Source organism: Epinephelus fuscoguttatus, linkage group LG13, assembly GCF_011397635.1.
Source record: "Epinephelus fuscoguttatus linkage group LG13, E.fuscoguttatus.final_Chr_v1".
In the NCBI taxonomy this organism is placed as follows: Eukaryota; Metazoa; Chordata; class Actinopteri; order Perciformes; family Serranidae; genus Epinephelus; species Epinephelus fuscoguttatus.
The window spans coordinates 19740649-19764542 of record NC_064764.1 but is presented as its reverse complement, the minus strand read 5'-3'; the positions used below and the strand labels follow the sequence as shown (position 1 = coordinate 19764542).

The 23894-nt window shown below is 40.4% G+C and overlaps 2 protein-coding genes across 5 annotated transcripts; one reads left to right on the top strand and one right to left on the bottom strand.

Moving 5' to 3' along the window:
- The first annotated feature begins 6146 nt into the window (after positions 1 to 6146).
- Positions 6147 to 12333, top strand: glb1l (galactosidase, beta 1-like). The gene is made up of 16 exons (XM_049594387.1): positions 6147 to 6369; positions 6935 to 7104; positions 7186 to 7336; positions 8611 to 8671; positions 8751 to 8845; positions 8924 to 9104; positions 9216 to 9274; positions 9355 to 9476; positions 9632 to 9672; positions 9800 to 9918; positions 10016 to 10090; positions 10169 to 10258; positions 10377 to 10490; positions 10666 to 10797; positions 11437 to 11664; positions 11753 to 12333. Exons 1-16 carry the CDS (start codon positions 6304 to 6306, stop codon positions 11954 to 11956), a joined length of 1908 nt encoding a protein of 635 aa, XP_049450344.1. The 5' UTR covers positions 6147 to 6303; the 3' UTR covers positions 11957 to 12333.
- ankzf1 (ankyrin repeat and zinc finger peptidyl tRNA hydrolase 1) lies at positions 12240 to 18988 on the bottom strand. 4 transcript variants are annotated; one of them, XM_049594383.1, is made up of 16 exons: positions 18921 to 18988; positions 18388 to 18546; positions 16645 to 16763; positions 16458 to 16560; positions 16158 to 16366; positions 15949 to 16058; positions 15686 to 15839; positions 14602 to 14824; positions 14405 to 14503; positions 14103 to 14270; positions 13847 to 13978; positions 13451 to 13733; positions 13226 to 13337; positions 12973 to 13140; positions 12812 to 12882; positions 12240 to 12648 (listed from the first exon to the last, which is right to left on the bottom strand). In XM_049594383.1, exons 2-16 carry the CDS (start codon positions 18509 to 18511, stop codon positions 12522 to 12524), a joined length of 2202 nt encoding a protein of 733 aa, XP_049450340.1. In that variant the 5' UTR covers positions 18512 to 18546; positions 18921 to 18988; the 3' UTR covers positions 12240 to 12521. The 4 variants fall into 4 exon arrangements, with proteins under 4 accessions (XP_049450340.1, XP_049450343.1, XP_049450342.1 ...); XM_049594386.1 differs by having other exon boundaries at positions 13847 to 13963; XM_049594385.1 differs by having other exon boundaries at positions 14103 to 14267.
- Positions 18989 to 23894: the final 4906 nt, after the last annotated feature.

The following is a 23894-nucleotide window of genomic DNA, read 5'->3' as shown; positions in this document are numbered from 1 at the left end:
TCTCTTCTTGTCTGTGGATTAATATCTTTCAGAAACCTGGAAAGTTATGCCAAGGATGCTGAGGTGAATCGGCTGTAGAATGTAGAATGCAAACATTCCAATGGAGCTTTATCATGTTACTGGGATGTTATTGTTTATTGTTTCGTTCCTCAGAACAGCTTTCTCTCAGAGTCCAGAGTATCAGCATCAGTGAGCCCAGCAGTGACTCACTGGCCATTCAGAGCCTGAGAAAACAGAGGGGGTACATTCCTCATTGTATCCTGAGCTCAAGACTGATATGGAGACCTATGTGGGGAATTCTACAGCACTGCCTCATATCATATGATTCAGCAGTGTGAATCACAGACAGCTCAGCATTCAGATTCCCCTTAACTGTTATACCTCAGTCATCAATAGGCTTTACCTTATATGATCAGAAGTGGCAAGGACAGCTGGTGTTTAACAAGAAAAAAAATCTCTAGTCAAGGTTAAAGGTGGGAGACGTATTGAGATCCTTTATGTCAATGAACAAATTCTGTTTCACAAGTAAAAGTCCTGCATTTATAATTTCCATAAAGTAGAAAAGTAGCAAACCTGATAAGTATAAAAAACAAAACACTGTCAGTGTCAACGATAATTAAGTCCCAATGTCCTCATATGAGACGATAATAAAGTCCTATGCTGTGTCTCAAATTGCGTACTTCCGTTAGTAAACTTCCATGTAGTACACTGTGTGCACTCTGTACTTATTGGCGTAGTGTGTGAATTTTGACAGGGTAGTGTTGTCTCAAACCATACACAGCTGTTGTGCACTTAGCAGAAATGACGACCGCAGCTGTTAACTAGTTAGCAAACTAGCATTAGCATTTGCATTATTGTTCACGGTACCAAATCATTACAGACTGCTAAATGAACCCAATAAACATATTGCTGGCTTATACCCAACAACAGTATAGTGGTGCTTAGTGCAAAAAACATGTATTTGTACAATGCAGCAACATTCACGGTCGCAAAGTCCTCGGCCGCCATTTCCAGTTTGATAAGTGGTCTCTCCCCTTCTGCTACGTAGCCAAGATGGCGATCATTGAGGGCGAGAAGTGTCCATAGTTCCACACTCAACTTCTTGACCGTTTTGAGTGCACCATCTGGGTACTCACAGTGCATTGCATTTTTCCATACTTCTCAGCGTGAATGCTCTTATGCACTCAATATATTAAGTGTAAGTACAGAAGTACACAATTTGAGACACAGCACTAATGTCATCAAATGAGTACTTCCTAATTAGCAGTGTCTTAGCATGTTACTGTTGCTAAAATTTGTCAAATTTTTTTCAATGAACAAGTTTCAACCATGAAATGTGATCAGGCTTTGGATATTGTCCACTTTTGTGTCGGGATCCGCTGCAGACCGACTTGGCAGAGATGGCTGCCATCTTGTTTTTACGTGGATTACTGTATTGTGCTCTTACTACCACTAGATGGCATATAAAAGCATCTACAAATGAGGACAACAGGTCTTAGTTAAGTAGAATGAAGTATGAGGTCAGGTAAGCCCAAAATGTGATGTCCTCATATGAGGACTGAGAGTCTCAGGAGGATATTGATGGATTATTTGGCTATTAGTGCTGCATTACATTGTAGCTGGTTGAGGCTGAGCTACTGTTGGCTACTAGCTCAGTCTTTAACAATGCATTATACTGTATAAGTTGTTCGTATCTTTGTATTTAGCCATCAACCTACCAGCTGGGGTACCCATAGACTCCAGATGTATACTCTTTTTGCATTTATTACATACCTAAACATTTTTTGAACGACAAAAATAACACTTTTATGATTATTGTTTCTTACAGTAGTGTTTTCCCCAGGCGATAGTCCTTGTATGTTAAATATGTTGGTATGATGAGCGTTAAACTTCTGTCAGACAGATGCAGTGGAATAAAAAGTACAATATTTAGCTTTGAAATGTGTTAGAGTAGACATATTAAGGTGGCTTAAATTGAAATGCTCAAGTAAAGTAGAGAAGTAAAGGTACACAACCACTGTTTTTAATAAAAAGTCACCTTGATCGCCAGGGGCTTCGTGTTTTTATAGCACGTCCATGAACTCAGGGCACTTTAGAGACAGATTTTAAAAAGAATGGTCAAAGTCAATGCTTCAGGGGCCCATACATCTTGTTTTTTCCAGCCCTAGACTCTACAGACTCTCACACACTCTGACTGAAAAATGCTTCATACCAACAGATGTCAGGTTCACGGTTATTAACGCAGGCAGTTTTTCTTTCTTTCTGTTATAAATGAATAGTCTCCAAGCCCATGTTGAGATGTCAGGTCTGTTTTTTAATGTCAGGTCTGAAAGAATAATTCAGGGTTGTATTTTCACACTTGACAGAACCACACCCAGGAGGTAGAGCAGGTTGTCCATTGATCAGGAGGTTAATGATTGGAGTAGCAGCTCCTTTTATCCACATGTTAGGGTTTCTTCAAGCAAGAGAAAACCCCAATGTCCCCTGATGGCCAGGTGAGCACCTTGGATTACATCTCTGCCACCATCAATGTGTGTGTGCAGCGGCCTAGTGTAAAGCCCTTCAGTATAAGCAGTGTAGCACCCCTTATGACAAATAAACTGTCCTTTGCAGTATTAAGGAGTGTAAATAGGTGGAGTGCCCCTTTAACTTCAGCTGTTCTAAATGAGCTGAACTGTATTTCCAGGAGGTGGGGGGTATCTAAATACACCTGCTTCCACCAGGAGCAACAAAGAGGGCTTATTCTGGGGGGTGGTGAGGCAGAGGGGATGCTTCAATCTAATTACAGACTCCAGGGAGATGACTTCATTGAGGTGACGCCCGACCCTTGGGTGAGCGTGTTTCTGCATCAGGGACAGGCCTCTCCAATTAGGGTAGGCAGGTCTGGGCTCTACCTTTACGTAGTAATTAAAAGGCTGTCTATGGTGTTATGCAAGTCCAAGGAGGAGATTTTTTTAAACCGTTTGCAATGTAGGAAATGTAACGTGATCTCATCTGACAGAGTCTGAGACTGCAGTAATGAGACCAAAGCAGTCTTTCTGGTGTTTGTATTAGTCTCAGTCACTTCCCCTAAACTATCTCAGTAAGTGGTGTTGTTCTCAGTGCATTTAGCCACTCGGGGATTTTGTGGTTTACACATCCATTTTCCACAAGCTTGGGGGCTTCCAAGATGGGATGTTGACAAGGTCTCCTCAGGCACTATCACGCTGATAACCAAATTACAAGCCCATGTATGTCTCTCCTCCTCTCATTCCCAGGACAATTAACTGCGTCTGACAGTGGGCTAATGAACCACAGAGCCACAGCATTTGTTCTATCTGCAGTCAAGATCAGTTGCCATTAGTGATTGTGAGCGCCCACCCTTCAGTCTTCTTAATATGGAGATAAATGTATAAAAAGGCAGAGCAGGAAATGAGGTTATGGACAATCATTACTGTTGAGGGGGTGGGACTGAAAAAAAAGATTAAAAGCATCTGGAAAAGTGTGTGTAGATGTGAACACAATGACAGGCTGGCAGGCAGATGCAGGCATTATTAACCCAAATTAGCAGGGTTTACTGCTTAGTGTTTACATGACAGACAGAGTTAAACTGTTGCTGCTATTACAACATGAGCCACTTCACTCCCACATAAAAGCTTTCTGGAACCATAATGATGTGCAGGCCAGAGGCAAACGTGTCCTTGAAGCATCTTTGATGTTCTCTGAGTGAGTCGGCACACTTGGACACAAATGACTGCCTCAGGTATGGTGACAAGAGAGCTTCTTTTTGTTGGAAAATGGAATTAAACAGGCACAAAATGCCTTCGTCAGTGGAGAAAGGATCAGTCCTGAGCAACAGTCCTGTGCTTGTTTCTTTAACCAACAAACTTAAAATATAACAAATAGTAATTTCAAAAATAAAGCTTGATATAAAAATTTTACTTTTCCTTGGAAACCTTCAGATTGTTTCATCTCGGATAGGACTGTCAGCTCAATTTAGCTCTCATTAAGGTACTGAAGCGCCATCTAGTGCTCTTTATGAGAGCGTGACACTACCACACACACCAGACCTTTAACAGAGGACTGACTAGAAATGTATTTAACATAAACACATCAACATTTACCGCCTCATCACAAAATTAGTGTCTGTTGCAGGGTCCTGGTATTAAAAGTTCACATTTATCTGAGAATCTATAACATGAATAACTCTGTGTTTTTTGGCAACAATTAAATCGTAGGCAACTGGACTTTGATTTTGTCTAGAAGACGTTTTGCCTCTTATCCAAGCAGCTTCATCAGTTCTCAACGCATCGGTCTGACTAGTCCTCACTAGTCAGACTAGTGAGGACTAGTCAGACCGATGCCAAAATGGAATTGACCTGGATAAATGAGAATATCCACAGACTTAACTCTGTGTTTTATGCTGAAAAGTTGACATCATTCAAACAGCATGAAAAGACAGACAGAGGCTGAGCAGTGTCCTGCAGCTATAATAAAGCAAACTTTTCCTGAACTGGCTGCTTTGTTACCTTGCCATGGAAACACAATGGAATTGTTCTCAACCTACATAATGCATAGTATGACAGCATGTTGTGGCAGCATTATATCACAGAGTGGCTCACTGTTTCTGTTTCCTAAGCCCACACAGTTGTATACTTCTATAACTCTATTTCATCATTATATATTTTGGATTGTTCACATGTATAATTCAAGTTCTTTATTCTTATCATTGCACAACTATTACAGCAAAGCAGACACTGGCAATGAAATCTTAGGCCTCAGGCACCCCCCAAAAACCCTCATTGAATATCTATAAAGAAAACAATCACGCAAATAAAAGCTTAATCTGAATCTAAGACATGAAACAGTGCAAGTTAAAAGATAGGACTAAAATATAAACATGAATAACATCTAAAAATAATATAAATTTGTGTAGACAGTATTTTAAATGAGTAAACTGAAGGTGAACAGCAATGTAAACAGCTATGTAATAAAAACGTATAATAAGAAGCAATAAGTATATATGTACACAGAGGAGTAAACAGTTTGTGAGTGACAGTATATCATTATAGTACAGCCTAGTACAGAATGAATAATTAAAGAGATATATAAACTCTCCAGCCAGCTATTTTAAGATTCATGATTGACTTTATTGTTCCACAAAAATCTTTTCACCCATGCTACAACCTTAAAAATAGAACATACAACATAGTAAGGAAACAAATCAACAGGTCCGCAACATGGTGCCAGGCAGTGCATATACCTAAAGCATCTCAATACATGTATTTATCCATGCACAAAGTGTTCGAGAATCCACTCACAAAATTTCAAATAAATAAACAAATAATTAATAACAACAATATTGTTATTAATTAAAAATAATAATAATAATTAAAAAAAAAAAGTAAAGTAAAATAAAAATACATGTACAAAAATGCAAATCATTATAATCCAGTGCCTATTCTGGCTATTGCATCTGCCCATTTGTATTGCCTATAAGTATTAATATGTCATTTATTCTTGGGATTTTTAAGTTTAAAGGCCCAGTGTGTAGGATTTAGTGACATTTAGTGGTGAAGTTGCAGACTGCAACCAACTGAAACTTCTCCTGTGTGCCAAGTGTGTAGGAGAACTATGGTGACTAATACAAAAATAAGAATACACAAAAACGCAAATGGCCCTATCTAGAGCTAGTGTTTGGTTTGTCCATTCTGGGCTACTGTAGAAACAACATGGCAGACTCCATGGAAGAGAACTTGCCTGTATGCTAGATAAAAAGCTAATTTTAAGATAATAAAAATACAACCATTCTTAGTTTCAGATGTTTAAACATTAATATTGCACTCCGCTGAATCCTACACACTGGACCTTTAAGTCTATTTTCCCCATCAAGATCAACAATTTAGCTCCAACAGTGACACCTGGTGGTCAAACTTATTATTTTAAAGTTTTATGTCTAATTATTTTCATCATTTCAAAGTGGACCGAAGATTTCTCTGGTAAACAATTCTGTATTCTTTATTTATATTATTATAAACATATGAATGGCAATAAAACTTATATTTTCCATGCAGAGCTTCAGTAAAGGAACTCACACACAGTCAGGACGAGGTTGAACTCGGCGGAGTTTAGGATCCTGCAGAGCTCCAATGAAAATCACATGACAGTGCTTTAGAGGCGGGCAGGACGACCATGGTAGCTTCCTTCTGTTGACAGACTGCAGGCAGCAGCAGAGCTGTAATAATAGACATGAAGTAGTAATAGCATCATACAAATCAGTGATGAATTAGTTTTAGGTTCAGTCCTCGGGGGTCGGCAGCGGACATGGCTGCTGGTGTCTTACTCTGCGTTGCTGTGAACCTCGTCTGTTTATCTGTCTGTGGAAACTTGGTAAGAGAGAATCTATACTACAGTAAGTTAGTTAAAAAAAAAAAAAAAAGTCACCTGATCACTCACATGTCTGTAGTTCCTGGAAGGTTTTCTACCAGTAAAAATAGAATCACTTCCTTGTTTTATCTTGGTTTTATAATAGAGGAGTTATCTTTCAGTTGAAGGTTAACAGATTTTAAGTGTTAAATGTAATGGTGATATAATTTCCAACCCAGAAAGGTGATAGATAACCTACTGGGGTATTTCTGTTTTGCATTCAAAGTATGTGAGTATTAGCATCAAGATATTCTTAAAGTACCAAAAGTAAAACTAATCATCATACTGAATGGCCCATTTCTTAATAATACATATATTACTGGGTTACATCCTGCAGCTGCGACTATCAACTAAAGCTATAATGTAGTGAACAGTATTTGGCTTCAAAATGTACTTCAGCAGAAGTAGAAGTATCAAGAAATGGAAATACTCAAGTAAACACAAGTACTTCAAAACTGTACTTAAATGTACTGGATGTCGACTGTATGTTGTGGAAATGAAAGAGTAGACACCGTGCCATCTCTTGCAGGTCTCTGGAGAACGATCTTTCTCTATAGACTACAAAAACAACTGTTTCCTCAAAGATGGGAAGCCTTTTCAGTTCATCTCAGGGAGCATTCACTACTCAAGGGTCCCACAGTACTACTGGAAGGACCGGCTCATGAAGATGTACATGACTGGACTCAATGCTGTCCAAGTGTAAGTTCAACACATGACATTCTTAAATAGGTCCGAAAGTGTGATCTTTCTTTACTGTTCATTTACTCTGCCTCCACACAGATACGTGCCCTGGAACTTCCATGAAACAGTGCAGGGCGTCCACAACTTCACAGGGGACAGAGATCTGGAGCATTTTTTGGATCTGGCCAATCAGACGGGGCTTCTGGTCATCCTGCGTCCCGGACCGTACATCTGTGCCGAGTGGGAAATGGTGAGAAAGTGAACCATCATTGAGTTCACAACATCATAGCCCAAGAGGAAGTAAAAGGAACTGATAAACAAAAAGTTATATCTTATCAACAAAGTGTCATAGATGAAAAAAAAACAATGTGGTATTCTCAAAAACAAACCATGGGATATCATAAACATAGAAAAATAGGAAGTAGAGAGTAAAAGATTTACCTGTCACATCTTTATAATGGGAGATTTTCAGTCAAAGTAAGCAACTACAGATCTCAGCCGAGGCCAAATGCCCTATTTTGCAATGTTAACAAATGTGAAAAATAATTTGTGTATCCAACCTGTGATTCAGATCTGCCCATGCTACACCCTATCAACAGAAAAACAAACTAACCAACAAAACAAGCGAACAGAAAGCATAAGCTTCCTTGGTGGAGGTAATAATGTTGTTATTGAACATTGTGCTTTACTTTTCTTATCAAATATTCATCACAGTATTTAAAAACTTCAGATGTAAGCATTACTCTCCTTATAGTCTGCACACTAATAACGAATGTCAGTAGCAGGATTTGTATTTAAAGGAGCAATATACGACATTCATAGCATATCTATGATTCAGAGTGTGAGCAGGGATTGTCTGCACATGGCTCTTAACATGGAGGTGGCTGAGCTGGCGGCTAGAAGCTAAGGGTGCTAACAGCAGAAACAGTTCTAACAACGGTAACAGTGCTGACAGAGCTAATGGTGATCTGTGACGACGCTGTCCCACCACCTTGGGTCAGGATGACGTTATCAGCATTAACTGCCGTATGAGGACAGTGTAGAGTGGTGGTGGTTAGCTAGCCAGTGAGATACACACACAGGGACTCGCGCACACTAACATGCAGTCGCTACCAGACCATCTACCACAAGCCACAGAAAAATCAGATAACAACACATACAGAAGTAGCGTGACTTCACTCTCTGCTTAGAACATCATTACTCCACCATATTGTTACATAAATAGATGTTTGCTGCTATATTAATGTTCTTAATGTCATTTATAGAACCTTTAACATGCACTTAATACACATTAAAATACAATTCAAAAGGATGGATGTCATCGTGCATGCCAGTTCTCTTTTCGTGCATACCACTTAGTGAGGAAGAGACTGATCGTACTATAGATAACCTGGATTAGTCACCTTACTAAGAAATCAGTAACATGATCTCCAACGGTTTCCTGTCTGCATTCTTTCAGTGATGTTGTGCACTTGATAAACGTGTTTTCAGTATATCTGTTTGCTGATGATATTTCCTTCCCAGGGTGGATTGCCAGCATGGCTGCTTCAGAAACCAAACATCGTACTCCGCTCAGCTGACGCAGGTATAACATGCACCTACTGTATGTGTCTTTGTACTTTGTTTTAAATCGTAATATGCCGTTCATTTTCTGTCTGCTCCAGATTATGTCCAAGCAGTCAGCAACTGGCTGGCTGTTCTTCTGCCCAAAATGAAGCCTTGGCTGTACATCAATGGCGGCAACATCATCACTGTCCAGGTACAGCATCACGTGGGTATGCTTTTTTTTATTAGTCAGCAATTTAATATTGGTTTTAATGAACGTCTTTGGCTACAGGTGGAGAATGAATACGGAAGTTACTTTGCTTGTGACTACAATTACATGCGTCACCTGCGGACTCTGTTCCGCTTCCTCCTGGGTGAAGACACGGTCCTGTTCACCACTGACGGGAACACAGACAAGGAAATGACATGTGGTAGTCTGGAGGGGTTATATGCAACAATAGACTTTGGCACAGGTTGGTACTTTGTGGAAATAATTAACAACACAGCATCTTGTATTTATTATTAATAACTTACATTTTTAACAAGGGAAAGCGGTAATTTCTACTATTTATTCCCTCCTGCAGACAACAACTTAACTGAAGCATTCAAGCGGCAAAGACGGTTTGAGCCTCGCGGGCCACTGGTCAGTAACCATAACATGCAGTAATTACTGACTCATCAAACTAAACATATGATGGGAAAATGTTTTACATGATGTCACAGGTGAACTCAGAATTCTACACCGGCTGGTTGGACCACTGGGGAGATCCACATGCTGTGGTTAATGCCCAGAAGGTCAGCAGAGTGTTGGCGGAAATGCTGACCATGGGGGCCAACGTCAACATGTATGTCTCCCTTGATATTTCCAGCCTTTTCTTTCGGGCGCATCAGTCACCACTTCAGTAAAACTGCTCCACCCCATGAGGTGAAAAGCACCTGCCTATGTAATAAACACAGCTTTTCCCACTAAGTAACACACCTTACCCCTCTCTCATCTCAGGTACATGTTCGAAGGCGGCACTAACTTTGGCTACTGGAACGGTAACGCCTTTGCATTTCATAATCTCAGTTTTGGATCATCTCAGGCATTTACATGATACAGATGGAGATAAAAGGCTCAGCTTGTGGTGCATTTACGTCTTTGTAACCCCCCCCCCCCCCCCCCAAGGTGCCGATCATGACACGAGGTTCCGCTCAGTCGTGACTAGTTATGATTACGACGCCCCGCTGTCTGAGGCAGGAGACCCCACAGAGAAGCTGTTGGCCATCAGAGATGTTATTAAGCAGGTACCACTGATTGAACTGCCCCCCACTAAGGCTGATGTCCTGATTACACTTGTTCATATGTCTCAGATATGATTAATGTGTCACTGCTTCTCGACAGTTTAGAGATATTCCCTCTGGTCCCATGCCACCAGCAACTCCCAAGTTTGCCTATGGCTTTGTGACCCTGAAAAAGGTAATATCATTTCTGCTCTACTAGGGCAAATTATTACAGAGCCAGGGTGATTGATCCAAATAACGGTCGCCTTTTCAGGTTGGCAACATCAGTGATCTGTTGAAAACCCTATCGCCCCTCGGGCCAGTGGAGTCTCAGTATCCTCTGACGTTTGAAGAGATGAAACAGGTATGGTGTCTGTCTGAAGGCAACAACAGTAAACCAGTACAGAGGACAGTAAACCTCTTGAAACATGGAGAACTTCTAGACTGTTGTGTCTGCAACCTGTCATGTCCATTGTGTTCAGTACTATGGATACATGCTTTATCGGACCACGCTGCCCCGGGACCTCTCCGAGCCTACGCCACTTATCTCTCCACTGAATGGGGTTCATGACCGTGCATATGTGTCCGTCAATGGGGTAAGCCTTCACAATGAACTTTTGTTGTCAGACTTTGCAGGTCAGATATAGGGAAAACATCACAGGTTAAGACCAGGCATGATTGCTCCTAAAATGTTGGTTGTAAAAATTTGTAATTCTTACTGAAGTTATTTTCTATTTTTTTAATGTTCATACTGAGTGTCTGTGTGAATAGGTTTTCCAGGGTCTGTTGGAGAGAGACACTGTGCTTGTGATGAACCTCACTGGACAGCAGGGGGACACGGTGGACATCCTTGTTGAGAACATGGGCAGGGTGAACTTTGGCAGCAAAATAAATGACTACAAGGCAAGACAGCAAAGTCCAATCCTGTAGAGAGTAAATGACACTCTAGTTTCTGCACACACATTCACGTTTTAAGGCTCATGTTGTGTTTAAATCAACTAACTACTAAATCAGTTTGTCTTATTTTTGTTTTGACCTCACTAAAACCCATCAAACACACAAGCATTGACATATTTATACCCCTTTATGTCTTGCACATTTGAGAAAGGTGACAAATAAAAAATATAAAGCATCATTATCAAACTAAATAGGGGCATGATCTAAGTTCTATATAGTCTTGCATAGCCAGACTTGTTTCATACTTTGTCCGTGCTTGAGAAAGGTCTGGCTGAACAAATCAAAATTCTGCACTAAGGCAAAAAAAATGCTCTGGGTTTGTATTTCTTTAAACCAGTCACAATTGTCTTGGGCTGCACGAAGCCCAGGATACAGCAATGGCGACCTTGCACAAGTTGTGTCGGGAAATATGAACCTTAAGATTGATACAGCCACAGTACGTTGAACAGTTCTTATCAGAGATGTGAACAACTCTAAAATATTTATGAAAAATGTAAACATTCCCACTTGTTTGATATTAAGTGCGATGAAAACCCACTTACACAAAGTACAAGGAATAGATGGTAACCAGTGTGTGTACTGCAGGGCCTTCTGAGCGACCTAATCCTGGGTAAAGATGTACTGACTAACTGGAAGATCTATCCTCTGGACATTGATGGAGCCATCGCAGGTGGATGGCCTCATTCAAACAGTCAAAAGTCTCCCCCTGCTCCTCGGAAAGAGCCTTCACTTGGACCAGTCTTCTACAGGGGGACCTTACAGCCCAATGGCCTTGCCTGGGACACCTTTCTCAAGCTCAATGAATGGACAAAGGTAATGTTGTTCATTTGGGGTTGACACTTCATTCCTATGTGTGTACAAGTGATTGTATCGTCATCATTGTTGTCTTCTTTTTTATCAGGGTCAGGTTTGGATTAATGGTGTGAATCTGGGACGATACTGGCCGGCCAGAGGCCCTCAGCAGACTCTTTATGTCCCTGGACCCCTGCTCAGCACCACCCAGCCTAACAATATCACAGTGCTGGAGCTGGAAGGGGCCCCAGCACACCTACGGGTTCTTTTTATGGACCGGCCTCAGCTTAATGTCACCGCTGGAAAGTCTTAACAGAACGCAATGAGTTTTGTGCCACATTTACACAACACTGATTACGAGTAGTCCTCTGAAAAACTCACCTGACGTCAGAAGATGCTCAGTGCTTTTTTCTGCATCATTTCTGTGGCATCATTATTCTCTATCACTTCAGATATCAGTGTCGCACTTGTTACTAATTCCTCTATCATTGCAATTCAGTGTCAATTGCTTTCCAACAGCAGCTTCAGTCAAACAGTGATCCAGTGATAATTTTGTCTTTTGATGCCTGTGGAAAAATATGACATTGATATACAAACAGTATTGCAGTTTTTTATTGCATTTGATTTTTTTTTTTACCTTTTCCATATTTGCAGATACTGTGAATAAATATTACATTATGTTTTATTACAGTATATGCATCCAGTTGTCTGTGTTGATCTACTACAATTTAATTATATCTAAGTGTATGTTTAGAGTTGAAAATGAAACTAGCACCTTGGCAAGACACAGCCGTATCAGAATTTTATCAAGGCTGCACAAGTTCACTGTTAGTCTGAATGAGGTAGCTTCCTTCCAGGTAAGATTTTCCGCACGGGTTTTAGGTCTTGCCTGGAAGAGCGTTGGCTTTTCGATGTGCTTGGACACAGCGAGGGGTGCAGAAGGAAAACTCGAGGTACTGAAATGGGATCTTCCCCAGCAGAGACTCTCCACACATCCAGCACCTCCTGGAGATAAAGACAAACAAAAAGCATGTTAAATTTTCAGATATGTATATGTCAAAAAAATGACAGTATTGCTTTTGACTGTAAATGTATGAGCTCTTGAGTGTTAACTCTACAGTATTATTGTGACTAAGCTCAATGAGAGGATGGCTCTTGTGGGACTTACTTGACATTGGAGAGGCCGACTCCTGTTGCAGCTACCTGCTCCGCTAACCTCCTCTCTGCTGCCAGAGCTCTCTGTAATCAAAAAGGTAACACTTCACTCTTTCAAGATGTTAAAAAAAAAATAAAAATCTAAATTTCAGAGTAAAATACACATTAATTCACCTTTTCACGATCAGTCAGAGATGCAAACCTCTTCTTCTCTTCTGCCTCCGACTCTTGTTTCCTCTTTTCCTCCTTCTGCTCTTTCTCTCGCTGTTTCCTCAGCGCCTTCTGTGCCTTTTTCTTCTCTGTCTTTTTCGATTCAATCTCTGCCGTTAGCGGCCCAGGGACCTTGAGGTGCATGAGTGTAAAAAAAAATAAGTGCTATGCTTCTATTTAATGGGATACATGTCAAAAGTTAAGACTGCATTATTACCTGCGCTTTGATGTAGTCGTATTTGTCAGGATTCTCACCCATGTATTTACGAAAGACGTTCCTCGTGTCTTTGTCAGGGGCGACGATATACGGCGTCTGCCCTTTGTTATTCCTGTGAAGGATTATTGCAGAATTAATGTTTAAGTCTTGATTCAACTACAAATGCTGCAAATTATCATGCAGAAATTTTACCTTTACTACTCTGGAGTATATTCATTTTTATACCTGCAGGCTGGGTCTGCCCCTGCGTCCAGGAGCAGCCTGACCACAGCCTTCTGTGCAGCTGCTGAGGCAACATGCAGCAAAGTGAACCCTGTTGAGTCTATGGGCTTGTTAAGGATAGTTAGAGGACTTGGGATATCAGAAGGGTTGCTCTCCGGCTGCTCTTGACTCTCTAATGTTTCTCCAGGAAGCTGAAGGAGTCTGCATAGAGCGTCCACATCCCCAACCTTACAGGCTGTAAACATCTCATCCCTCAGGGCATACTCTGATGATTCATCATCAATTTCTACAGACACAAAAGCTATATTAGTATCTTAAACCTTGTATATTGCACAAGTGACAAGTTGCAACAATGAGAGACCGGCACAACATAATAGTGAGAAAGAAACACTTACTCACCTTCCAGTTGTTTCTTACTCTGTGCTTTCCTCTTCCTCTTGTTCTTTGATTGCGTCTCTTGAGGGGCATCTTCTGCTGGTGTAGCCTCCGGCACTTCCTCTTCTTGATTGTCTGCCTCTGTGTTACTCAACTCTGTCACACAGGGATGTGAAATTTCATTAACCTTGCAGAACTTTTAAGTGCTAAATAAGCATTCCTTCGGTTTCTATAGTGCAGCTATAGGAATCTGTGTGACGACACACTAGACCAGACCTACCCTCGTTTTGCAGTTTGGTTTCCTCTTTCTTTTTCCTCCTTCTTCTCCTGTGCCTGGGGGGATAGATTTCAGACTCCCTGAGGTCCAGAGTTCCTATTGTCAGCTCCACCATCTCCAGCTGGATCTCTCCGCCATCTTCTTTGTCAGAACTATCGGGCTTTTCTCCTGCTGATGCCAAAAATAAAGGAAGTGTACTGCAATATTAAAATTCACAGTAAATAAACCTTGTGTTAGCTTAATTTAAAGCTTAATTTTGCCATCATATTTTATCCACAGTGTCCATTTCAACCTCTTAAGCTTACCAGTCTCTTGATTGGTATTTATTTCTGCTGTAGGATTGACAGTTTTTTTCCAGGTCTTCTTAGCTGGACTGAAAACTGCAGACACGTCCATTTCTTTCCCTGCAACAAGATATTTCGCACACAGTATTGATTATACCCTGGCTGTATGACAATGAGCAGATAACATGTCATTATTCCAAGGATATAATTCAGCTCACCATAAACATGGATGGCAGAAAGCACCTCATGTACCCTCTGTGCCTCTCGAAAGGTCGCCCTGCGTGTGGGAAATGGGAGAGTGCGGACCCTGGGATCTTTTTTGTCAAGTGGAGCCGGGCGACCACCAAAAAAGATGCTTTTGTTATAGCTGGGGGCTCGGACAAATATCGCAGAGGCCTCCTTCAAGTGTTCCGCCCAGCTGACCAGAAGATCCTGAATGTCCTGTAAAAGGATATATAAGTGATAAAACATGTTATCTCACCTTATCATTGAGGTGCATCATACTATAATACTGTATTAAATTATTAAAATCAGTTTAATTAAGCACTGAACAAAAATAAAATGAGCAGTATATGTTTCTGACAGTATAGAGACAGAGCACAATTAAGTCCCACCCACATTGGTGAGGAAAACAATTCATCACCCTCCCTTGACTTTGTATTGCCTGAAGGTGCTTCCTTATCACTTACGTCGGCTAGCAAACAACAGAAAAATGCCTGAAAGCTGCTGTGTTTTGGGATGCACTACCAACAAGGCAAAGAACCCACAACTTAGGTTTTATAAGCTCACAAACTGAAAAACTGAGCCTGTATCCACTTTAGTCTTGTTACAGGCTCAGCTGCTGTAAGACATGAGGCATCAGAAGGAAGAATGGGAAAACTGTAGGATCCTGACACTCATAAATAAGTTACGGGCGAAAAACTGGATTTTCCAAGCACAGTAAAAACAGCCAGCACCTGTAACGTAGTCCAATCTTTTGAGTGTGTCTGATAAGGGCCCACATTAACCCTGCTGCAGCCCTGACACAGAGAGCAAACTGGTTTTGTGAATAGGCAGCACCCTGGCACCACGGATGCATCAAGGCGTTCTCACAGAGGTAAATAAAATTGCCTCTCATAGAAGAGGATGAATACCCTGACAGAAACTTGTACTACAGAAAAATTTATGGAGCTCAGCAGGCAGTATAATCAGGGTTACATGGATTGTCTCTAGCTATGCAGCTAAACACCAGGCTTAAAGAGCAGCATCGTTTGTTTGCAAAAATCTATCAGTGTAAATGACAGTGCTGTTAAATGGACTTGCCTTGACTAGTGCCGCCTCATTGTGCCGCCTCAGAGCAGCTCCTGCAGACTTTGGCGTGTGACTGCGGTTCTGAGAGTCTCTGAGTCCTTGAGCGGTGCCTCGCTTCGCCCGCACCGTGTATCGGTGGAAAGTCTTGTGCTGAAGGACTTCTTTTCTGTAGAATAAATACACTGTGTTGGGCAGACGCTCACACACTACTGAACTCACTGTCCTGTAATTTAAGGCACTGAAAGCAAACACGCCAAAAAACACTGTCCACTCACCCTTGGAACACAGCACCAGCAAAGTGGCCTCCACCTGTCATTAGAATGACCCACACAGTCTTATTACTTATGGCCTTCAGCGAGGATGCTGCGTCTTGCTCATCATCTGACTGAAATATTACAGGAACAAAACATGTAATCAGAATAAAAAATCAAATGTTTGTTAACATACATATTACACACTGCACCATGGAACTGCTGAGTCTCACCTTTCCCTGCAGAATGCAGCGATACACTGACAGATATTGTCCAGCTGAGTTCTGGAAAACCACCTTGCTGGAGAGCCGGCCACTAAATAAATTGGTCTCAGCTGAACTCTCATTATCAGTGCCAGTGACGTTGCTGTACGTTCCGCCACTCTCATTATCTGAGTCTTCCTCTGAATCGGACTCTGAGCCTGAGATACTTGACATGTCTCCTGTAAAGCGATAACTAAAAATCAGTCAACTGTTATAAACACTTCTGCAGTACATCACTGTCATTTAAGTGTCAGACTCTGCTTTCCTCACCGGCTCCAGTCTTCCTCTCAAACTCCTCAGCTGTGACCGGTGGCATTCCCGAAATCTTTAGCCTCAAGTTGAAGCGATGCCAGTCGAGCTTGTAGTGCTCCATCTGATAAGACAAAACATGTTTTTCTCAAATCAAGACCCATGCTCGAGCATCAACAGATATTGAGGTTTGAAGTTGTGTTGTCACCTGGTCTTCACGACTAATAAAGGGGCATTTGCAGGCTGAGCAGACCATCTTGTCTGACACCTCTCTAACCAGGCTGGACTCCCGCTGTCTTTCATCCTCTGGGGATTTGTCTTCCAACTCTATGAGGAAGGAAATACAAGGCCAGGTTCAAATAGACAGAAAATGAAGAGTATTGTCTTTAAAGGGTTAGTTCAGATACAATGGCTTCCCCATCATAGCGCGCTGTCGAGAGGTAAAGGAGTGAAAATACTCTCAGTATAGCATACACTTAAACTGTTATTGATGTTTTTTAGTGGGACTTTTTAGGTGGCTTGAATATGTTTTGTTGCTGACCCCCATCCACAGCAGTACATTGCTTAGCTTCCGGGGCAGCACTCCAGCCTGTTCCTACAAACTCGGGGCGTGCTGACTGACATCTACTATATGTATTAAACTGACTATGGATATGTACCCCAATCCAGAAAATCTATCCCTTTAATACAGACACACAGTGGTGGAATGTGACTGCATACACTGACTCAAGTTTTCTGATAAAATGTTCCTTTATGTGCTGAGAAAACTCTCCTACTTGTTAAAGCAAAATAAACTCCTTAAAACAAACAAACAAACTTGGATTAGCTGTATCGTTACTAAATTGAAAACAAGGCTATTTTTTTGACACCATGAAAAGCTGACTTTTTTTTAGAGATACTTGGTTCTGACAGGACATCAACACTACAAACATATAATGATCATATAGAATATAATGTATTGCTGTAGATTAAATTACACAACAGCTAATAAAGGAGTTAAAATAAGCACAACGCAATACATTAATGCAGAGGTAATTCATAAACATCATAACCAATCAGTGTATGAATGTAACTAAGTAGATTTACTCCACCAGCACTGTACTTAAGTACAATTTGGAGACATTTGTGCTTTCGTTGAGTATTTTCATTTTCTGCGGGTCTATACTTTTACGCCAATACATTTCAAAGCAAATACTGTACTTTGTACTTCACTACATTTTAAATAATCTTTTTATCTTTGCACCTGTCTGCTATTTTAAATGGTCATCATTTAGTAATTAATTTGACCTTTCATAACTTTTTTCTCTTTTTATTCTTTTCTGTATCCTTTATTATGTTCTATATTTTATTGCTCTGTGAAGCACTTTGAGTTGCCCTTGTGTATGAAATGCCTATATTATGTTAGTACTTTCATTACTAGTTACTTTGCAAATGTAGATTATTGATAAGAAATATAAACAAACTAATAGATTATAATATATCATTATAGGTAAAGCAACCCTGCAGTATATAGAGTAATTAAGCGTATTCCCATCTTTACCAGCTGCAACGTTAAAGTGATGTACACATGAATGCATCAATAACTGTAATCCAATAACAGTCCATTCTGCATGAGTGCATTCACTTTTACTTCTTTATGGATGTTTTTAAGTAAGATTGTTGATATATGGCTTTTATTTTTAGTATTTTTACACTGTGGTACTGCTATTTTTATTCAAGTAAAACTCTTTCACCACTGTACATAATAATAAAACATTGACAGGGAACATTTTACTGCACGATGAGTAAGTTTGAGTACATTTTGTTGGAAATACTTAGATACTTTTACTTAATTACAGTTTGAATGCAGGGTTTTTACGTGTAGTGGTGTATTATCTGTACTTTTACTTAAGTAAAGGATGTGAATACTTCTTCCACCAATGCAAAAAGCACAGCTACAGTTCATACATACCTTCTGGGGCTGGGTCAGTGTTTACAGCGTGCTTCAGGACGGAGTTCACTTCTCTCAGTCCAGTCAGAGCCTCATCATTTGGGGTCAAATGGAAAACGGAACGGCAGTCGGCACCAGTCGTCATTGTCACTCCTGTTTTCTTTTCTACCTCATGACCTGCTAAGTTACATTAGAAACAGAGAAACATATGTTACGTTTTGTTTTGGACTTATCCAAAATAATACGTTTCATTCGGACGCATTCACAGTAATTAACGACACTAGGGTGTTGTTAGCAGCTTAGTCAGGCTCTTACAACATCACTGTCAACAGCTGGAAACAACGTAGAAACCAGTTTTACTCTAAAAGCTAACGTTATCTTAGCTGATGTCACTGTGTCTCTGCTCTTTGAACGGCACGTGCAGCACTGACTAACAGTTAATAGTGACTCATTAAAGGCTGAGCTGTCCACCTTTGCGTATACGTTAGGTCTTTAAGTATATTACAACTATTGTAAGTTACAATTAACTAACTTAAAAATAGCAGACAACTTACCTTAAAAGGATGTGTAGGTAAGGAGCGCTAACATTGTGTTACAGAGTGTTACCTCATGACAGACGTACGGAAGCCCGAAAGCGACAATAAAGCGAAAATGAGCAGGCGTCCACAGATTAAAGGTTGCAAATTAGCCAGTGTTTGCTGCAGCCATCCATGGACTCTATGTACATTTGCTTTGTACTGCACTAATATATATTTTGCTGTACTTGTACTTTAAGTGAGTATTTACATTAGTTCACAACATTTATATTTTATATTACTTATAAATATTACATTACTTATACTGTGCAAATTAAGATTATGACTACAACATATAATTAATCACTGTTTATTGATATAGGTTATGCTACCCAGCAGTATACAGGCTAAAGTAAATTAAATTAGCCCCATCCTGCAACAGTAAAGTGAGCTATACAATATCTATTAATAAAGTTTGAGTGCTTTTATTTTTGGTAGTCTACTTTAAGTATATATTAATTCTAATACTTTTGTTGTTGTTTTTTAGATACTAAGTGTTTTAATCGGGGGTTTATACTTGTAAATGGCTGTGTGTTCCAATACCTCTACTACCGTACTATTTAGTGCACCAGAAAAAGATTTAATATGTCCCAGTACATAACACGTCTAATGAAGTATGCCAAAAATACCAGGATGTCCTATTACATCTCGTTGCACTTTGCAGTATGCAAGCCAGCTTTTCTGGCTATTCTGACCCACGATCCTTTGCACAGTAGAAATTACCTCACATACTGAGCTGCACACAGATGACAGCTGATTGACAGCTCATTGGCAGCTGAGTGACACCTGTCAGAAGCCACAGTGACAGCTGACAGCACATTCATATAACTGATGACCTGTCAAATAGGAGTATTAATTGTTTAAATGAAAAAAAAAATGCATATGTATTTTCACTGTCATGAATATAACGTTAGAATCTACTTTAAAGTTAAAATTACATACATCTCAAAATAACAATATCAGAGCTCTCTGGGTTGACCTCCATTGCTGGCGAGCTCGGTGAACAGAGGTTTGTCTTATCCCCAAGGTAAAGGATATATGAGAAAGAGGTTCAGAGATCAGGGTGTAATATCATGAGAAAGTAGTATGTCCTGATTGTGTGCATGCTGCATGTAACAATACACATTTTTAAGGGCAGCTGCAGTATCTACTAAAAGTAAAAAGTATGTGATTCAGAACACACACTGTTTCTACACTGTGGGTGGGAATTATAATGTCAGCAACGGGATTTCGGGGCCATAGGCCATAGCAATGTGGAGCATATTCAATGTGTCAAGGAAGACAAATAAATTTCAAACAAAGGGGCTGTTACCTGATTGTAAGAGGTCCCAAAGGCTTTTAATGTGACTTTGGTATCTGTTTCATTTCAGACTATATCTATCCCCCTGGTTGTTGATCCTAAAAAGCAATTTCTTATAATCTGCTACAGTTCCAAGATGAGAGAGCCATACATGTCCTGGAGGGGAAATCAACATATTTCCTCTCTTTAACAATTATCGTCTTACCCAGCATAATTGCTTTGTGAATCCAGTCCTCTGGAGGCATAGGGAGGTTGCTCAGCGGCAATAGATCCACAGAACATACAGACAATGTGTGTAAGGTAATTTAGCCTTATATTTTCATGAATAGCACACCATGAAGTCTGTACTTTGGGACATTCCCAAAAGAAATACATAAGTGCACCATTATGTGGCGTCCACATGCATTATCTGGGTTTTGTCCTCTTTTCTGGTTAATTACTAAGGCGGAAGGTGGTTGTTTATTTATAAGTGATTATAACTTGTATGCACAGGTAGAAAAGCAACATTGATTGAAGTTTATATGTATGCACAGGCCTTTATGTTGTATACATGACTCTGTTAAAACAAAAAAATATACTGGGTGTGTCTGTAATGAATGGAGAGTTTTCTGATACATCACGGGCCAATTTCTGTGTGAAACAACATTCGACTGATTAAGACAAGGACAGTATGCCAGTAGATGTCAGCACCGTAATAGTAAGACAGGCTAAAGACTTACACCAGGGGCCGTATTCACAAAGCTTCCTAGTACAAAGAGCTGCTCCTTCCAATGAAATTTGAACAAAATTACTGGAATATGAATGGTGATGTTTCCTTAGAATTTCCCCTTAAAGTTAAGATTAGGTCCTTGTAGAGATAAAAGTTATTCACAGAGCATCTTAGACCTTAAAAGAATGCCTAGGGTGAGAAACTGTTAGGAGCAGGGAGAAGGACTTTTACAGTAAGAGGATTAGGAGTTTCTTCAGCAGAGAAGAAAATGGTGGAAACGCTGGATGACAGTGAGTAAATGAAATGCTTCAGATCATACTGTGCAGTGACAATGTTTGTGGTTGATCTCATTAGGGAAAGGCACACAATTCCCACCCACTGCAATAATGCCATAACGGCAGAAATAAAATGATCACAACACTAAGATATTTGGAAAAATGCAACAGTGCAGCAGTCATGACTTGGGTCTGTCTCAACCCTCCAACAGCAGAGTGACACTAACAATCACAACACTTTTACAGTCTCATATTGTGATAAAGTCCATTTCATTTCCACTGGGCGTCCACACCTTGCAGGCTCACAAAAGGGCGTGTCTGAGACAACCAATCACATCTGTTAAAAGAATGCATCATACCTAGCAACAGGGTCAACCACACCTCCTCACTAAGGTTAAAATTTATGTTCCTTCCTTGCTCAGAGTTGCTCTGAAACCTTTCCATAATCACTCCTAGGCTACAACATCCAAAGGTTTTTACGCTAAGATAAGAGCTACCTGGGAGTGTTCCCAGAATGTCTGTGAATACAGCCTTAGGTGTATCAGCGTCCCAAATGATCTTTTTAGATAAACTGAAATTAACATTCTGCTGTATTTAACCTCCTTTCAAATATCGTTTTATGGATTGTATATGGTTGCCAGCCACTGTAACAGCTGAATACCACCACTCACTTACATTTTAACTAACCGGATGTAGGTTTTCTTCAACGTTGACACGTTCTACTACTGAAGTGTGTATTCATGAGGGTATACATTTTGCTCTTCTTTAATCAATATTCTGCCCAAAACAACTCCAAAACAGCCTCCTAATTAACATTCAAGCAACAAGAAAATATGGAAATGCTGTAAGAGAATTAAAAATGTTTTTCTTTGAATACCTAGGTTTAAAGAAAACTGCAATATTCCCCTCAGAAATGAAGTGGGGCACAAATACAGACAAATGAACTCAGGTAAACTGTCAGTACACTGGATGAATTGGTGGATGGAAATTATATATTATCAAGAAAGAAAATGTACTTCAGGTCTATTCTGGGCTATTAAAAACAGGTGCTTCTGGGACAAGGTTGAATCAAGCACTTTATTATCAGGTGCAGCAAGATATATACACAGTTAAGATGATAAAATGCAATTTAGGTAAAAACAAATGTGCCAGCAATCCACGAAATGACTACACATTTTAGATTCCCTCGAATTTCCGTTGATTTCTCTTTGATTTGCTGGTTGGTGCCTGGACCAAAGCTTGGGCTGGTGGCAAATAAAAGAAAGCAAATTACAAATTACTGATTTTCAAATACAAGTTAACCGGTACGTAGACGCCACCCAAGCTCCCCTTACCAGCTACATTACGAGCCTTTGCCTTGGCCAGATGCTCTTTCACCTTCTGAATTTCAGCAGTGAGGCTTGTTGCTTTCTCTGTGAGGCACTTGCTCCTTTCCTGCAAGTCGTTTCCTTGACTTTTAGATACACAGTGAAATCAATCTGGTTAGGGCAACAAGTTTGGTTTATGCAGGGTTGGGGTGACTCTGTCTATGCTTATAGCACAGCACATTACCTGTCTGCAGAATCTTGACCGTTCAACTGTTCGGAGAGGTGCCTCTCCTCTTGTAGCAGACAACCCAGTTGCTGCAATCCATCAGCACATTCACTTGTGTCTTTCATCAAATCCCATCGTCGCTCACTTTCTCTTTTACTGCAAATGAGAACAGGACTCATAGGACAAAAATGAACTGACAAAATCAATACTGTATGATATGATATGCAATGTGTTGTTTGGCCAGCCTTAAGTTAAGCTAAAAACTGTTGCGTAACAGGCCTGGCTCCTCCTTAACTTTGTTTGAACAGTGTTTCAATGTACACTTGTACATTATAGGATAATTTTCAAGTTGTCATGCAAAGCACTTCCTCTCACAGATGTTAACGGTTGTTAGGACTGATTATATTAAGATTTTATGGGTGAGTTGAGTGAGTTAAGGGACTCCATGACAGGAATTATGGTAGTTTTCTAGAAACCTGCCTTGCCGTTCTGTTTATAAAGGCACAATCATGGAATGGGGGGACAAAGTTGTCTCGCCTTGAAGCCAGCATCGGAGGTAGTACAGGTGCTAAATGATGTCTTTTTAAAAGTGACAGCCAGCAGGACAGGATCATGGGCAGCACAGGTGTGGTGTTTTGACAACATGTTATACATGCGACCCACTGCAGGAGATTTAAAAAGTAGATGATAGCAGTTAGCAGCTAACTAAAAGAAGAGCAGTGGCTGGAAATGTCTGCAAATAGGTAAAACAATGAGCTCCGGGAGCTCCTTACCCTCCAAGCAGAGGACGAGATCAACCACCATATAACAGGGATGACAAATAATTGTCATTGCCATATTAATGCCATTGTTGTTGTCCATAAAGCCCTGCTGACACACATGTTATATGTCATGATAGAGACCCATGCTGTTGTATTAGCAGTATGCAGCATAAAGAAGGGACTTTATGGCGGCCCTGTCGTGCGACCTCTGTGTAAAAAGAGCTATAGAGACACACACCATATAAAATGACTACAAAACACCTATAAAGACACGCAAAACAACAACAAACACAACATCACAAGACAGACGTTGTTTCTGTGCTGTTACTACCTCTGTTCCTGGTTCAGCATCAAGACAACTCGGTGCCCCCATTC

Bases quoted from the DNA above. Each gene is read 5' to 3' on its own strand.
- glb1l (XM_049594387.1), top strand. From the start codon at position 6,304: ATGGCTGCTGGTGTCTTACTCTGCGTTGCTGTGAACCTCGTCTGTTTA. The intron at 7,337-8,610 runs GTGAGAAAGTGA...TTTCCTTCCCAG, and splicing joins TCTGTGCCGAGTGGGAAATG to GGTGGATTGCCAGCATGGCT. The intron at 9,477-9,631 runs GTATGTCTCCCT...CTCTCATCTCAG, and splicing joins ATGGGGGCCAACGTCAACAT to GTACATGTTCGAAGGCGGCA.
- ankzf1 (XM_049594383.1), bottom strand. From the start codon at position 18,511: ATGACGACTGGTGCCGACTGCCGTTCCGTTTTCCATTTGACCCCAAAT. The intron at 16,059-16,157 runs GTGAGACTCAGC...GTAATATTTCAG, and splicing joins GCTGCATTCTGCAGGGAAAG to TCAGATGATGAGCAAGACGC. The intron at 13,979-14,102 runs GTAGGTCTGGTC...CCTGTGTGACAG, and splicing joins AACCAAACTGCAAAACGAGG to AGTTGAGTAACACAGAGGCA.